The sequence below is a fragment of the Nerophis ophidion genome, linkage group LG22, assembly GCF_033978795.1.
Source record: "Nerophis ophidion isolate RoL-2023_Sa linkage group LG22, RoL_Noph_v1.0, whole genome shotgun sequence".
NCBI classification, from domain to species: Eukaryota; Metazoa; Chordata; class Actinopteri; order Syngnathiformes; family Syngnathidae; genus Nerophis; species Nerophis ophidion.
In genome coordinates this window covers 7,344,449-7,362,030 of record NC_084632.1, presented here as the reverse complement: position 1 = coordinate 7,362,030, position 17,582 = coordinate 7,344,449, and the positions used below count along the sequence as shown (strand labels likewise).

General features: G+C 40.1%; 1 protein-coding gene across 1 annotated transcript; it reads left to right on the top strand.

Moving 5' to 3' along the window:
- The first annotated feature begins 677 nt into the window (after nucleotides 1–677).
- Nucleotides 678–17,582, top strand: cope (COPI coat complex subunit epsilon). Its single transcript, XM_061883159.1, has 10 exons — nucleotides 678–838; nucleotides 1,012–1,074; nucleotides 5,474–5,574; nucleotides 7,363–7,515; nucleotides 7,714–7,767; nucleotides 12,810–12,891; nucleotides 13,010–13,165; nucleotides 13,802–13,870; nucleotides 16,960–17,034; nucleotides 17,315–17,582. The coding sequence occupies exons 1-10, from the start codon at nucleotides 737–739 to the stop codon at nucleotides 17,372–17,374; spliced, it is 915 nt and encodes a 304-aa protein (XP_061739143.1). The 5' UTR covers nucleotides 678–736; the 3' UTR covers nucleotides 17,375–17,582.

Sequence of the window (17,582 nt, the reverse complement as noted above, 5' to 3'; positions counted from 1 at the left end):
ATCTACAGAATAAATAAAGCGGGAGGTGTGGTAACATTTCTCTGGGTTCCTGCTCATGTAGGAGTTGAGGGAAATGAGTTAGCTGATAGATACGCAAAACAAGCAACCACTAAAACAGAAGTAAACATGGAGATTAAGCACAGTAAAGAAGAAGTGAAGAGCATAATTAAGATAGAACACAATAAAAAGTGGCAGGATAATTGGAATAAGGAAACAAAAGGTAGAGAGTTTTACAAAGTCCAGAGGAAAGTAGGTGTAATGAGAGGAGGGGGTAGAAATAGGAAGGAAGAAGACATTATGACTAGAATGAGATTAGGGCATACATATCTAAATAGTTCACTAAAATTGATAGGCAAACATACTACAGGGCTGTGTGATTTTTGCCACCAGATAGAAAATGTTGACCATGTCTTAATACAATGTAGGAAATATAATAGAGAAAGAGAAATACTGGAAAATAAGTTAGCAAAAGAAAATATTAGGTTAGAAGTGGGAGATATATTAGGATTGCATTCAGAAAACATAGGATATAAAGCAATATACACATATTTAAAAAACACTGGGTTAAGTAAAAGAATATAGAGTAGGGATCCACCTCGGTCCACACTCCATTACAGTAGGTGGCGGTAATGCACACCAGAAGGTTGCTTGCCAACCGCCATAAAAACAAAAGAAGAAGAAGAAGAAAAAGGAAGTGACGTTTACGTAAGACGTGTCAGGAAGCACCGTGTAAAACATGGCGGTGCAGCAGAACGACGTTGACGAGCTATTCGATGTCAAAAATGCCTTTTACATCGGCAGTTTCCAGCAATGTATCAACGAAGCTCAGAAAGTGAAGGTTGGTCACATTTTGTCGAGTATTTATCAGGTGGTGGTATTGTTTATTTGCTGTTGTTTCCCACAAAGCCATCTCAAAGTCTGCTAGCTGAAATGCTAAAAATACATGGAGGCTAATGCTATATATTAAGTGACTACATAATACTCACAAGTACGGACTCTCTTTTTTTATAGAATTCATCGCCAGAAAAGGAGACTGAACGCGACACTTTCTTGTACAGAGCATACATTGCCCAGGTAAATATGTATCGCATCTTATTAGGAGTATGAATTACCATGAATTGATTAACGTGGACCCCGACTTAAACAAGTTGAAAAACTTATTTGGGTGTTACCATTTAGAACCAATTGTACGGAATATGTACGGTGCAATCCATTCATAAGTATCATTAGAAAGTATGTCCACATTATCCAGATCAGTGTTTTTCAACCACTGTGCCGCGGCAGACTAGTGTGCTGTGAGATAAAGTCTAATTGGGAACAGGTGGGTGCCATGATTGGGTATAAAAGCAGCTTCCATGAAATGGTAAGTAATTCACAAACAAGGATGGGGCGAGGGTCTCCAATTTGTTAGCAAATTGTTGAACAGTTTTTAGAACAACAAGCTATTGCAAGGAATTTAGGGATTTTACCATCTACGCTCCGTAAAATCATCAAAAGGTTCAGAGAATCTGGAAAAATCACTGCACGTAAGCGAGGATATTACGGACCTTTGATCCCTCAGGCGGTACTGCATCAAAAACCGACATCAGTGTGTAAAGGATATCACCACATGGGCTCAGGAACACTTCATAAAACCACTGTCAGTAACTACAGTTGGTTGCTACATCTGTAAGTGCAAATTAAAGCTCTACTATGCAAAGCAAAACCCATTTATCAAGAACACCAAGGAACGGCGCTGGCTTCGCTGGGTCCGAGCTCATCTAAAATGGACTGATGCAAAGTGGAAAAGTGTTCCGTGGTCTGACGAGTCCACATTTAAAATTATATTTGAAAACAGAGGACGGAACAAAGAGGAAAATAACCATCCGGATTGTTATAGGCACAAAGTTGAAAAGCCAGCATCTGTGGTGGTATGGGGGTGCATTAGTGCCCAAGGCATGGGTAACTTACACATCTGTGAAGGCACCATTAATGCTGAATGGTCCATACAGGTTTTGGAGCAACGTATGTTGTCATCCAAGCAACGTTATCATGGACGCCCCTGCTTATTTCAGCAAAACAATGGCAAGCCACGTGTTACAACCGCGTGGTTTCGTAGTAAAAGAGTGCGGGTACTTTCCTGGCCCGCCTGCAGTCCAGACCTGTCTCCCATGGAAAATGTGTGGCGCATTATGAAGCGTAAAATACGACAGCAAAGACCCCGGACTGTTGAACGACTAAAGCTCTACATAAAACAAGAATGGGAAAGAATTCCACTTTCAAAGCTTCAACAATTTGTTTCCTCAGTTCCCAAACGTTTATTGAGTGTTGTTAAAAGAAAAGGTGATGTAACACAGTGGTGAACATGCCCTTTCCCAACTACTTTGGCACATGTTGCAGCCATGAAATTCTAAGTTAATTTTAATTTGCAAAAAAAAAATAAAGTTTATGAGTTTGAACATCAAATATCTTGTCTTTGTAGTGCATTCAATTGATTATGGGTTGAAAATGATTTGCAAATCATTGTATTCATCTTATGTTTAAATCTAACACAATTGCCCAACTCATATGGAAACGGGGTTTGTATATATATATATATATATATATATATATATATATATATATATATATATATATATGTATCATTGTATTCCGTTTATATTTACATCTAACACAATTCCCTTACTCATATGGAAACGGGGTTTGTAAATCAATAATTATAATCTGCAAATAATGTGACGTTACTTAGTGTCTTTGCTGTGTAGAGCTCGGCAGGGTAACCGTGTAATCCTCCATGTCAGTAGGTGGCAGCAGGTAGTAATTGCTTTGTAAAAGTTGTAATGTGTCGGGTGAGACGAGAATGGTTTGTTGTGATCCCAATATGCAGACCAGAGTGGGAGGCAGCGTGCAGGTAAAAAAGTTATGTAATGCTTAAACCAAAAATGGACAAAAGGAAAATTAAATGAAGCATAGGGATGGCTCTGCAAAACAAAAGTAAAACTGAACTGGCTACAAAGTAAAGAGAAACAGACTGCTGGACGACGGCAAAAACTTACAGCGTCCACAAAATACATCCGTACATGACATGACAATCAACAATGTCCACACAAAGAAGGATAGCAACAACTTAAATAGCCTTGCTTGCTAACACAAAGCAGGTGCGGGTAATAGCGCTCAAAGAAGACATGAGACTGCTACAGGAACACACAGACAAAACAGAAAGAGCCACCAAAATAACAGCGCAAGACAAACTAAAGCACTACACAGGAAAACACCAACAAACTGAAAATAAGGCATGACAACCTGGTGGAGTTAAATTGTTTTACGTTTTGCCTCCGGAATTTATTTATGAAAAAAAACTGCCCTGCCTCCAAAAAAGGTTGAAAAACACTGGTTCAGATAATACAAATAATAACATAAGAAATTAACAAATTAAAAAGACAAAAACAGACTATCTTTGAATGTCAGTAAAACTAAAATAAAGCTATTTAGTAACAGTAGAAGAGAAAGTCAAACACAAAAACAAATGGACAGAATAAAAATTGAAAGAGTAAATGAAACCAAACTTCTAGGTGTAATGATTGATGATAAATTGAACTGGGAATCTCATGTAAAAATATACAACAAAAAGTAGCAAGGAACAGGTCAATAATGAATAAAGCAAAACATGTTCTAGACAAAAAAATCACTTCATATTCTGTACTTCTCGCTACTGTTACCAAATCTGAGTGTTTGTGCAGAAATATGGGGAAATAACTACAAAAGTACACTTCAGTTCATTCATTAACGGTGTTGCAAAAAAGATCATTTCGAATAATGCATACTGTTGGATATGGAGAGCATACAAACCCTTTATTTATTGAATCAAAAATACTCAATTTCCACAGCATTGGGGATTTGCAAACAGCTAAAATTATACATAAAGCAAACTATAACCTTCTACCCAAGAATATACAACAATTCTTCTAAAAAAGAGGATAAATATAATCTTAGAGAAAAAAGTCATTTAAAGTATTTGTACACACATACAACACTTAAGACATTCAGTATATCTGTATGTGGAATTAAATGATGAATTGGATTAAGCAAAGCAATCAAACAATGTACTAATATGATCCACTTCAAGGAACTCTTCACACTTATAGTGTTTACAAAGTACAAAGAAGAAGAACCATGATAAACATTCTGAATTTATTTCATCCAGCCATCCGTTCATTTTTTCAAAATAATTTTACTCATCTCACCATATGAAATGTAACTTACTTCATAGAGTATTATTTATTTATTTATTTTATCGTGATTACTTACGTGTCCAAACTTAATCCACTGAGGGCCGCCACTGAAAAATCAAAGCAAGTGGGGGCCATTTTGTAATGTTTTATTTTTTTTTAAAACAATACAATATATGTATAAAAATATATAAATTTCGGCCTCTACTCAGGCTTGATCTCAGGGACCCCAAAGGGTTTTGGTAAAAAAAAAAAAAAGTGTCATTATTCAGTATTTTTTTTTTATTATTCAAGTTTTAAATCCATAGATTAACATTAGATCTATCCGTCAATATAATGATTTTAAAGATTTAAGTTGTATGTTCTTTTTGTCACACAAAAAAACATTTTTTAATGGAAAAAACAGAAAATATGCAATATTTTCACCCAATATTTTTTTCTTAATATTTGAGATTATATAATAATTGGAGCCTTAAAAATGTCAATAACTCATAACACCATGGATTTTAATTAATTATTATTTTTTGAGCAATGACATTAAAAAACAAATCACACTAAAATTATTGGGGTTCTACTCATTAAAGTGTTAGAAAATAAATCATACATTTTTTTTTACTGTTTACTTTTAACACAATAATCTCGAGATCAACTTCAGATCCATCCGTCAATTATAAGTTTTATTGCTTGTTTTTTTTGTTCATTTTAGGCCCTTCTTTTAAAAAAACAGCTTTGTTTTTTTATATGGCAAACACAAAATATGCAACATTTTCCCCAAGAAATATCTCAAAGTGGAAATTTTAATTGGAGCCTTGAATAGGTCAATAATTCATAATGACATTGATTTTTATTCATTATTATTTTTTAAAGAAAGAAACAGCCCGCATTGGCAGCTTTGTGTTATTAGAGTAAACATTGCAACATTTTCTTGTTACATTCCACCCGTTTGCTCTTTTATATCACTTTTTACATTTAAAAAATGTTTCAATCGGATTTTTAAAATGTGCCGTGGGGCCGTAAAAAATTACCTGCGGGCCATGACTTACGGGGTATATTGTGAATAAATTGAGAACAGGAAGTGTGCAAAAGTTTTAGCAACTGTTATGTAAAAGAAAAGGGGCAGGATTAAATAAGCTCTGCTTCTTCCTACTCCTTTTCCAACATTTTGAAAAGAGAAACTGGAAATTTTGCTGTATCATTTTGTATGCTTGCATGTTCCAAATAAAGTCAATTCAACATTTGATCTTATTTCATGTTGTGCGTTTCAGAAAAAATATGCAGTTGTTCTGGATGACATCAAGGCCAACTCTTCCCCTGAGCTTCAAGCTGTCAGGATGTTCGCAGAGTATCTGTCAAGTGAAAGCAAACGGTGAATACAGACAGTAGTGTTGGACTGTGGAAGTTGTGTAATGGTGGCGGTTATCATCAGTAACTGCTTGGATGAAGGATGTATTTTGTAGATGCCTGCGTTTTCTCACAATTTGCATTGCTTTATTCATTTATTTTTGTCCTGTCCAGCTTCTCAGGCAAATCACATAGTAGATGTAGATGCCCATATCGGCGGTTCAGGTGTACTTTACAAAAGAAAAGTGTGGGATACCTCTCTTGTTGCCTTATTTGTATTTGACTTTATTAAATGTATTTATTTTATCATTTGGTGCAGCCTGGCCGGAGCAGGAGGGAATAGAAAGAGGAAAAAAAGAAGACAGAGGGGGAACTTGTGGGGACAAGAGGGTGATAAGACAGATAGACAAAAACAACAACAGCAAACACAATAGAGCAGGGGTGTCAAACAAATACAGAGAGGGCCAAAATTTAAAACTGAACAAAGCCGTGGGCCAAGGTTGAAGAAGTTAACTTTTAAATAGGGACCCAAACAAGTTTTGCAATAAATATTGAAAAAGCAAGGCTTAAATAGAGCAGCATGGTGGGACAGGGGTTAGTGCATCTGCCTCACAATATGAAGGTCCTGAGTAATCCTGGGTTCAACCCCGGGCTCGGGATCTTTCTGTGTGGAGTTTGCATGTTCTCCCCGTGAATGCGTGGGTTCCCTACAGGTACTCCGGCTTCCTCCCATGGAACAGGCAGAGCTTATATAACGTAATAGTGCAAAATCACATTTCAAAAAACAAACGAAAAAACATCAGTGGTATATTAAATAAAATAAAATTTTAAAAATGAACGCCTCTTTTCTATTTGCAGCTCTCTGAGGTAAACATCAACATCAACTTTTTCCACAGGCTAACAAATTCGAAAATAAAATAAAAATGAGGTGGGCGGGGTTTGGTGGTAGCGGGGGGTGTATATTATAGCGGTAGAGTTAGTGCTGCAAGGGGTTGTGGGTATTTGTTCTGTTGTGTTTATGTTGTGTTACGGTGCAGGTGTTTTGTCATTATTGTTTGGTGTGGGTTCACAGTGTGGCGCATATTTGTAACAGTGTTAAAGTTGTTTATACAGCCACCCTCAGTGTGACCTGTATGGCTGTTGGCCAAGTATGTGTGTGTGAAAGCCGCATATATTATGTGATTTGGCCAGCACGCTTTTTATATGGAGGAAAAGAGGACATGACGGCATGTTGTAGAGGACAGTGCCTTTAAGGCACGCTCCCAATATTGTTGTCCGGGCGGATATCCGGAGAATGGTTTCCCAGGGAGATTTTCGGGAAGGGCACTAAACTTCGGGAGTCTCCCGCGAAAATCGGGAGGGTTGGCAAGTATGAGTATTAGCGGTGAATGTGGTGTTACCGGCGGGCCAGCTCTAATGTTAATTTGATATTGCCTCATGGGCCAAATGAAATTAAACGGCGGGCCAGTGTTTGACACCCATGCAATAGAGCAACATCAGCAAATGGGATATGTACAAATATGATGGTAAAAGTGATAACAAAGAAGCAGTTAGTGAAATAAATAATGATACAGAAATGACAAGAGCATTATTACACTACAAATGGAGCAATATGAGTACCAATAGAAATAGCGCTATTGATAATGAACAATACCAATAATTGGCATTGCTTTATGTCAGTTCCATTTTTCAAGGTGGGTTTTACCAGTGATAACTGGCAGGGTTGCAGTGGGACGACCACTTTGAGCATACGACACGTCCCAATTGGACACCCTTCGCTAAATGTTGCTTCTGCTGTCGTTTTCAAATGCAGCGACGCCATTGTCAGTGATCTCGAGAAGAAAATGTCAAAGAGCGTGGACGCCGGCAACACCACCTTCCTCCTCATGGCCGCCTCCATCTACCACCACGAGATGAACACCGATGCTGCTCTCAGGACTCTGCACCAGGGAGAAAGTCTGGAGTGGTGAGAAGCGTCCCAGACCGTGTTTGTTTTCTTACATGCTTATAATGATTGTCACAGCAGCCCATCTAGTTATTCATTTGTAAATCAGTATACACACACAATATGTAAAATGCCTGCATTACAATGTAATTATTTTGTACTTGCATGTTTGAAAATATTTGCCAAAGATCATTCGAATTGATTTATCTATTTTTGCAGCATGGCCATGACCATCCAAGTGCTGCTGAGTCTGGATCGTGTGGACCTGGCGAGGTATGTAGTCTTCCATGAGCTCGTCATTACTAACCTGACTCTCGCCAGATCCTTGTAGTTAGCTGAGTTCCACACAAAGATCTGGGATTGATGGGCAATGCAAACTCCTTCAAGATAGCAAAAAATAATGAACTAATCAGGAAACCCGGCGGGATTCCGTGGATGTGACGTAGCGCCGAAGTGACTGTTTGATTCAAACAGCATGTCATTGATTCTGCTATTGCAACCCCATCCATCCATCTTCTTCCGCTTATCCGAGGTTGGGTCGCGGGGGCAGCAGCCTAAGCAGGAAAGCCCAGACTTTCCTCTCCCCAGCCACTTCGTCCAGCTCCTCCCGGGGAATCCCTAGGCATTCCCAGGCCAGCCGGGAGACATAGTCTTCCCAACGTGTCCTGGGTCTTCCCCGTGGCCTCCTACCGGTAGAACGTGCCTTAAACACCTCCCCACGGAGGCGTTTGGGTGGCATCCTGACCAGATGCCCGAACCACCTCATCTGGTTCCTCTCCATGTGAAGGAGCAGCGGCTTTAGTTTGAGTTCCTCCTGGATGACAGAGCTTCTCACCCTATCTCTAAGGGAGAGACCTGGCAGAGGAAACTCATTTGGGCCGCTTGTACCCGTGATCTTGTCCTTTCGGTCGTAACCCAGAGCTCATGACCATAGGTGAGGATGATGGGAACGTAGATGGACCGGTAAATTGAGAGCTTTCCCTTCCGGTTCAGCTCCTTCTTCACCACAATGGATCGGTACAACGTCCGCATTACTGAATATGCCGCACCGATCCGCCTGTCGATATCATGATCCATTCTTCCCTCACTCCTGAACAAGACTCCTAAAAACTTGAACTCCTTCACTTGGGGCAGGGTCTCCTCCCCAACCTGGAGATGGCACTCCACCCTTTTCCGGGCGAGAACCATGGACTCGGACTTGGAGGTGCTGATTCTCATCCCAGTCGCTTCACACTCGGCTATTGTAACTGTTTTATCCAATCTATCGAATATTAATTCTTTAAAAGATGAACAGAAAACGGTTTTAAAGGCATTCATTGGTGGCAACGATGTTTTGGATGCTCTGTCGTTATCCAATATGTCGGCTGTTCTGTTTTGGATTTCCCAGCGCGGCTCTCATCAGCGTCACGGCTTGATTTTGATGAAGTAGCACATCATTCAAGATAACAGACAAGTGGTTTATCCAATCGCATACAATATATATATTTTTTTAAAGCATCCACAGTCTGTGGTGATCTCAGGTGGTCAAGTCACCTATCATTCATTCACTAGTGTGAGATCCTGCAGTCATGGGTTCAAATCCAGGCTCGGGATCTTTCTCTGTGGAGTTTGCATGTTCTCCCCGTGAATGCGTGGGTTCCCTCCAGGTACTCCGGCTTCCTCCCACTTCCAAAGACATGCACCTGGGGATAGGTTGATTGGCAACACTAAATCGACCCTAGTGTGTGAATGTGAGTGTGAATGTTGTCTGTCTATCTGTGTTGGCCCTCCGATGAGGTGGCGACTTGTCCAGGGTGTACCCCGCCTTCCGCCCGATTGTAGCTGTGATAGGCGCCAGCACCCCCCGCCACCCCAAAAGGGAATAAGCGGTAGAAAATGGATGGATGGATGGATACAATAATTTTTTTCTTACAAGGCCCCGCCTTCTGAAATACATCTATTGAGAAGTCCCAGATCCTTGTGTGGAGCTCAGCCAACTACAAGGATCTGGCGAGAGTCAGGTTACATGATTACATTAATAACAGATAATTAGTGCAGTGTACTTTAAGTGTTTTGAATCGGTAGTAAGGCTGGACGATATGGCCTTTTGTTAATATCTGGATATTTTGCCTTAGCCTTGAATGAACACGATGCATATAATCACAGCAGTATGATGATTCTATGTCTACATTAAAACATTATTCTTCATACTGCATTAATACATGCTACTTTTAAACTTTCATGCAGAGAGGGAAACCACAACTAAAAGTGTATTTATCAAACAGTTATTAAGCAGTGGCACAAACATTCATGTAATTTCAAAACAGTGCAAGATTGTCAGAGACATTTTAGAACAAGCGATTAGTACGCTTTTGTGCATGATGTCACTAAGATGACGTATCAAAACAACACTAAATTAAAGTGCACTTTTTGTACGGATGGCCACTACAATGTTTTAAAACAAATAAAGTGCACTTTTGTGCATGATGTCACACAAGATATTTCAATACGTGTCAAATAAAAATGAGCTGCATAACAGGAAATCAAATAGTGTATGTCCTTCACTATGTGGTAGGTTCCTGTGGACGTTATCTCCTTCTGTTGTAGACTTATTTTTTTCATACGGTGTTGATATGGAAATGGTTGCTTCGGCATTTTGTTGGTGTGGCACCGAACGGAGATGTTGACATACAGAGTTTCAAGTATTCTTCATTCTCTAGTGGGTGATTTTTTAAAAATGATGCTACAAATTAGCAGTGATGCTACTTTTTGTAACAACGCTTTTGCTGCATACTTGACATATTACTATTGTCTGTTCAAACCACCGCGAGACGATGGACCCCCTGCTGTTTTCTTGGAAATTAATTCATTTGTTACCAGATTCACACCTTCTTTCTCTCGTATTACCACTCGCACTGCACCGATAGCACCACAGCTAATGTTACCCATGTCGCTACCTCTCTACTCCGTGAGGGCGTATGATTTTGCACGCGCGACAGTATGTGTCGTATTTAAGAAGGTGCGCTTGTTTTATGTCTCTTTGAGGAGAGACAGGAAAGAGTGAGAAGAGCCTGTAGTGTAATGCCCGCAGCTAAAAGCAACTGCGCGAGAATGTACACTCCAATATCACCACATAGTCATTTTTTATATCGCACAGAGACAAACCCGCGATATATCCAGTATATTCCATATATCGTCCAGCCCAAGTCTGTAAATATCGATAATTTGTGATATTTTAAGATCTATCTTTTAGGTGAAAATTATGTTCAATGTAAACATTTGAAGTGAATTGTGAAGTGAATTATATTTATATAGCGCTTTTTCTCTAGTGACTCAAAGCGCTTTACAAAGTGAAACCCAATATTTAAGTCACATTCAAACCAGTGTGAGTGGCACTGGGAGCAGGTGGGTAAAGTGTCTTGCCCAAGGACACAACGGCAGTGACTAGGATGGCAGAAGCGGGAATCGAACCTGCAACCCTCAAGTTTCTGGCACGGCCACTCTACCAACCGTGCTAAACCGCCCCGTGTCCAGGTGATATCTTACTGCAGGGGCAGGGAACCTATGGCTCTAGGGCCAGATGTGGCTCTTTTGATGACTGCATCTGGCTCTCAGATAAATCTTAGCTGACATTGCTTAACACGATAAGTAATGAATAATTCCGCTGGTAATCACAGTTTTGATCGAATGATTGATGGATTGAAACTTTTATTAGTAGATTGCACAGTACAGTACATATTCCATACAATTGACCACTAAATGGTAACACCCGAATAGGTTTTTCAACTTGTTTAAGTCGGGGTCCACGTAAATCAATTCATGGTACGTGTTAAAAACAACGTGGAAAATATATGAACAAGCTCATGCATTTCAATCCGTCCATCCGTTTCTACCCCACCAGTTCAAGAAGTCGCATTAAGAAGTATTTTATTTATTACTGGTTAGCTTCAGAATTAAAAATGTTATTAAAAATAATAAAATACTTATTATACTCTACAAATGTTGGTCTTACTTAAAAATGCACGCATTTAGTTGTATTCAGTGTTAAAAAATATTACCGTATTTTTCGGAGTATAAGTCGCACCTGCCGAAAATGCATAATAAAGAAGGAAAAAAACATATATAAGTCGCACTGGAGTGTAAATCGCATTTTTGAGGGAAATGTATTTGATAGAACCCAACACCAAGAATAGACATTTGAAAGGCAATTTAAAATAAATAAAGAATAGTGAACGACATGCTGAATAAGTTTACGTTGTATGAGGCATAAATAACCAACTGAGAAGGTGCCTGCTATGTTAACGTAACATATTATGGTAAGGGTCATTCAAATAACTATAACATATACAACATGCTATATGTTTACCAAACAATCTGTCACTCCTAATCGATAAATCCCATGAAATCTTATACGTCTTTATATTCTAAATCATAATCCTCTCAGCTATCAAGGTGGAAAATAAAATGTAAATAAAACCATGAAAAAAACAGTCAAACAATGTAAACAATGTTCTAATATCACATTGAACACTTAACAATAAGCTCTGAAAATGTAGGTGCAAAAATAAGTATGCTTAAAAATAATAGTGGAAAGTGTGAAAATGCAAACATGGAGAAACCTGAATAGAACTATTTTCTGCAGGTTTCATGTAAGGAATTTACAGCTGTGCTTTAAAGGGTGAGCCCGGCGAAGGCAGTGTAGTGTAGTGGAGGTGACTTTCCCTGTTTAGTTCTCAATTATTTTGCTTTCTGCAGCTCTCATTTGTACTTTCTTTTCCCACTCTATGTAAATAATTAACCACAAAACAACAAGATGGTGCAAACAAACCTGAATAATGTTGATATTGTTACCTGATTGCCTGTTAGCGCATCTTCCAACTGATTAGTGATCACTTCCCACGTTGCTTCGTTAGCAGAGAGCGAGTGCCTTTGTTCGTGCAACCAACCTTGTTTGGCAACTTCCGCCTTCTTCGGACAGACAAAATCAAAATATCGATTAGGTGTTCATCACAATACTTATTGATATTGTTTTGTCTCCAAGCCTTAGTGTATGTTTAAATCCATTCAGCTGTGTAAATAAATTAAAATGACATTAGTTTTGCTAAATGTATGCAATAGATGTGGGGCCCTGGTAGAATTTTTTTTCCCAAAGTAATGTAAATAGAAAACTTTAAACTTTTCAAAGTTGTTACATTATTAACCAAAGTCACTCAAGTGTAGAAAGAAGTTAACCTTAAAATTCTAATTATTCTGTACAACTTGTGGAACATTGGTTTTAAGAAATATATCCTTCTAATTATTACTGCAACTACAGCATATTTTCTTTTGTGTGACAGGAAGGAGCTAAAGAAGATGCAAGAGCAAGATGAGGATGCTACGCTAACCCAGCTAGCCACCGCTTGGGTTAATTTAGCTGTGGTGAGTGCAGTGCTAGAGGCCTCGGGCTGTCAAACTTTGCCATTGGCTTTTCAGCACAATCCCCCGCTGACGCTGTTGGTTACAAACTGTTTGGATTACCCTCTGCTTGCGGTCCCAGGGCGGAGAGAAGCTGCAAGACGCCTACTACATTTTCCAGGAGATGTCAGACAAATACTCGTCGACACTGCTGCTTCTAAACGGCCAGGCCGCCTGTTACATGGCTCAGAACAAGTGGGAGGAGGCTGAAGGAGTGCTGCAGGAGGCCCTCGACAAGGTTAGATGGCAACATGGAGAATGTGAGGATTTAAGTGTGGTACATAATAGGAAACACTAATTGACTCGGGTGTGGGAGTGTAAATATGGGTTGAAAAGGATTTTCAAATCATTGTATTCCGTTTATATTTACATCTAACACAATTTCCCAACTCATATGGAAACGGGGTTTGTAACATAATTTTATGATTTGATATTTACAAATCAAGATTAAATTAAGAAAAAAACATTTTATTTGTCACTAAAAAAGGGTTGGGTGAATCCGCATATGAAGCTGGTGGGGTTCGATACCACCGACAAAGTTAAAAACCTCTGGTATAAATGGAAATGTGAAATTAGACCTACTGGGTTTTGATCAGCAGAGGGCGCCAAAGATCTCGTCCTGTGTTCATTCCAGGCCCTGACTAATGTACACCCTTAGTCGGTTTATAATGCTCACGTGTGGTTGACATTTCAGGTCAGGTTACTTTGACTGTGAACACCAGAGATGAGGGTAATTAGACCCAAGTGACTGGTGTAGAAACTCTGCTATAATAAATTGACTGTGGGTTTATGATGCTTTGATGATCAACTTGAACAGTGAGAGAACCTAACCCACCTGGTCTTTTTTCTGTCTGTGGTAATCTCCTCTTTACAGGACAGCGGCCATCCTGAGACGCTGATCAACCTGGTAGTGCTGACTCAGCACCTCGGAAAAGCCCCCGAGGTTAGACTTTGGACATTAAGCTGTGAGCCAGGCACTGCTTTTTACAACCACGTGTTTTTTTTTTTTTTTGTCCTTTGCAATCTGAACAACTCCTCTGCTCCGAAGACCCGCCGCGCAATCAGCGTGGCTTCACATTCGGCCGCTCTAGACTGCCGTCGGTCACAAAAAGTCGCCACGCCAGCACATTTGCCGGTTTAGTGCCGCGTGCCTCGCGCACCCGCCAACCGAAGCGCTTGTGGATCGAGATAAAGAGGCGATAGTAGCGCAGCAGAGTGCTGACCATCGATCCAGAGGCCATCGCTACAGCGAGATAACTGCTGATTAAGTCTTTCGCAAGGACGCTACGTGCAACACGTTCATTAGCTACGCTTACACAATTACTTTTCATCAAAGGAGACGTTTGTGTATCATTCTAGGTGTGGTTGGCTCTCTTTAAGCTCAGAAATAAACGTAGTACAAACTACTCCTTTTACTCCGCTGCATACTACAACCACTATAACTAATTTTTCGGATATTAAAGTGCATTTAAAATCCTTTAATTTTCTCAAAACAGTGCACCTTATAACCGTAAGCCTAATGTAAGGAATAATTTCGGTTGTGCTTACTGACCTCTAAGCTATTTTATTTGCGAGATGGTGAAACGATAAGTGTGACAAGTAGATGGCAGTCACACATTAGAGATACGTGTAGACCGCAATATGTCTCAAGTAAACGGCACAAACATTTTATATGTTCCATTGAAAATATAGAACATTACACACGGTGCTCAAAAATCTATCAATATGTTTTAGTAGGACTTTGGTAAGCTATGAAGCCGCACCGCTTGATGGATTGTACTGTGCTTCAACATAGGAGTATTATTATGGTGTGTGTATAAGACAAGACATATTATCTGGCGTTTTGTTTCGCAATATTATACAAAAACAACTTTTCTTACCTTCTGGTACATGCTGATCTGTTTTTGGGATCTGCATAAGTCCTGAACATTTGTTCGAGTTCGCCTTTGCTGCGCCATAGTCGATAATTATCTTCTTGTTATGTGACGTTCATCCTCCGCTGTTGCCATTTCTAATATAAAATTGTGTAAAGTTTTTACTTATATATGTCAGTAAACTCGCCATGAAAGCACTAAAACATACCGGTGTAGTGAGTTTACATTATTCACCCAAGGAACATTAGTTTTTATAAAGTTCCCGTGGGACGTTTTTTCACGGGACACATTTCGGGTATTGTTGCTGCACTAGTGAGCCCTGGATGATGAGCTGCTGCTCCGTTATTGATTGAAGTAAAGTGTGAATGTCATTAAAACAGTTGGCTCCATCTTTTGACACTTCTTCCACTCCCATCCTTGCACGCTACAACGCTACAATAAAGATGACGGGAAGAAGACGCTGTCCTAGTGGGGGCACGTAAATAAGACCGTCCACAAAATGGTGCACCCTGAAGCGACTGTCAGAATGTGACTTGAAGATAATCTGTAAAACATCATTTATGCAACATTACATGTTATGTAGACCGCAAGATAGTCTTTTACATTTAGAAAAGAAAAAATATATACAGTGGGGCAAAAAAGTATTTAGTCAGCCACCGAGTGTGCAAGTTCTCCCACTTAAAATGATGACAGAGGTCTGTAATTTTCATCATTGGTACACTTCAACTGTGAGAGACAGAATGTGGAAAAAAAATCCAGGAATTCACATTGTAGGAATTGTAAAGAATTTATTTGTAAATTATGGTGGAAAAAAGGTATTTGGTCAACCATTCAAAGCTCTCACTGATGGAAGGAGGTTTTGGCTCAAAATCTCACGATACATGGCCCCATTCATTCTTTCCTTAACACGGATCAATCGTCCTGTCCCCTTAGCAGAAAAACAGCTCCAAAGCATGATGTTTCCACCCCTATGCTTCACAGTAGGTGTGGTGTTCTTGGGATGCAACTCAGTATTTTTCTTCCTCCAAACACGACGAGTTGAGTTTATACCAAAAAGTTCTATTTTGGTTTCATCTGACCACATGACATTCTCCCATGTGCTTGCTGGCAAACTTCAGACGGGCCTAGACATGCACTGGCCTAAGCAGGGGGACACGTCTGGCACTGCAGGATTTGATTCCGTGTCGGCGTAGTGTGTTACTGATGGTAACCTTTGTTACTTTGGTCCCAGCTCTCTGCAGGTCATTCACCAGGTCTCTTTTGTGTGGGTCTGGGATTTTTGCTCAGCATTCTCATGATCATTTTGACCCCACGGGGTGAGATCTTGCGTGGAGCCCCAGATCGAGGGAGATTATCAGTAGTCTTGTATGTCTTCCATTTTCTGATAATTGCTCCCACAGTTGATTTTTCACACCAATCTGCTTGCCTATTGTAGATTCACTCTTCCCAGTCTGGTTCAGGTCTACAATTCTTTTCCTGGTGTCCTTTGACAGCTCTTTGGTCTTGGCCATAGTGGAGTTTGGAGTCTGACTGTTTGAGGCTGTGGACAGGTGTCTTTTATACAGATAACGAGTTCAAACAGGTTCCATTAATACAGGTAACGAGTGGAGGACAGAAGAGCTTCTTAAAGAAGAAGTTACAGGTCTGTGAGAGCCAGAGATCTTCCTTGTTTGAAGTGACCAAATACTTCTTTTCCACCATCCATTTTCTACCGCTTATTCCCTTTCGGGGTCGCGGGGGGCGTTGGCGCCTATCTCAGCTACAATCGGGCGGAAGGCGGGGTACACCCTGGACAAGTCGCCACCTCATCGCAGGGCCAACACAGATAGACAGACAACATTCACACTCACATTCACACCATAATTTACAAATAAATTCTTAAAAATTCCTACAATGTGAATTCCTGGATTTTTTCCCCCGTATTCTGTCTCTCACAGTTGAAGTGTACCTATGATGAAAATTACAGACCTCTGTCATCATTTTAAGTGGGAGAACTTGCACAATCGGTGGCTGACTAAATACTTTTTTGCCCCACTGTATACGACCCCTTTAAAGTGCCCTATAATCCGCCTTATGGTCTGTGAAATACGGTAATTAACATGTGGTGCTGGTTATTGTGTCTCTGAGCTATTTGTGAACGATGACATTATGTCCACAGGTGACCAACAGATACCTCTCCCAGCTGAAAGACGCACACAAGTCCCATCCGTTCCTCAAAGACTATTTTGCCAAGGTAAGCCGTTTGTGTCTCATTATGTCCACATTAGCGCCACAATTTCCATTTTGGTTGCTGCAATTTATCAGCTCTTGCATCGCGAGCCGGACTTGTTTTGATGGAAGTACCACAGCCTTTGGAGTCGGTCCAAACGGGACTATGGGTCTTTCGCCTTTGTTGCACACAGAGTTGCACAAGAGCGCAGATGTACATAAAGCAGAGAACATCACACTGTGCGCAGCTGTCATACATTTCCTTCATCCTTTCTTTTTTTTGTGTGTGTGTGTTTTTCTTGCAGGAGAATGAGTTCGACAGACTAGCGATGCAGTACGCTCCCGCCGCCGTCACCACCGCATAACGGGCCCCTTGCCAGATAAACATTCTATCTTTTACCTTTTCCTATCATGTTTTGCATTTGTTGGATGAAAATGTGCAGGTGTACCCAATGAACACAATCTCAGCAAAGAATCGTCAGTTAGCGAGGTATTACTGTAACTGCATCACAGCTTCTTCAACTAATAAAATATCTGCTAGTACCACAGATTGGGAATCAAAGCTCCACATTA

Bases quoted from the DNA above. Each gene is read 5' to 3' on its own strand.
- cope (XM_061883159.1), top strand. From the start codon at position 737: ATGGCGGTGCAGCAGAACGACGTTGACGAGCTATTCGATGTCAAAAAT. The intron at 7,768-12,809 runs GTATGTAGTCTT...TTTGTGTGACAG, and splicing joins GATCGTGTGGACCTGGCGAG to GAAGGAGCTAAAGAAGATGC. The intron at 13,166-13,801 runs GTTAGATGGCAA...TCCTCTTTACAG, and splicing joins TGCAGGAGGCCCTCGACAAG to GACAGCGGCCATCCTGAGAC.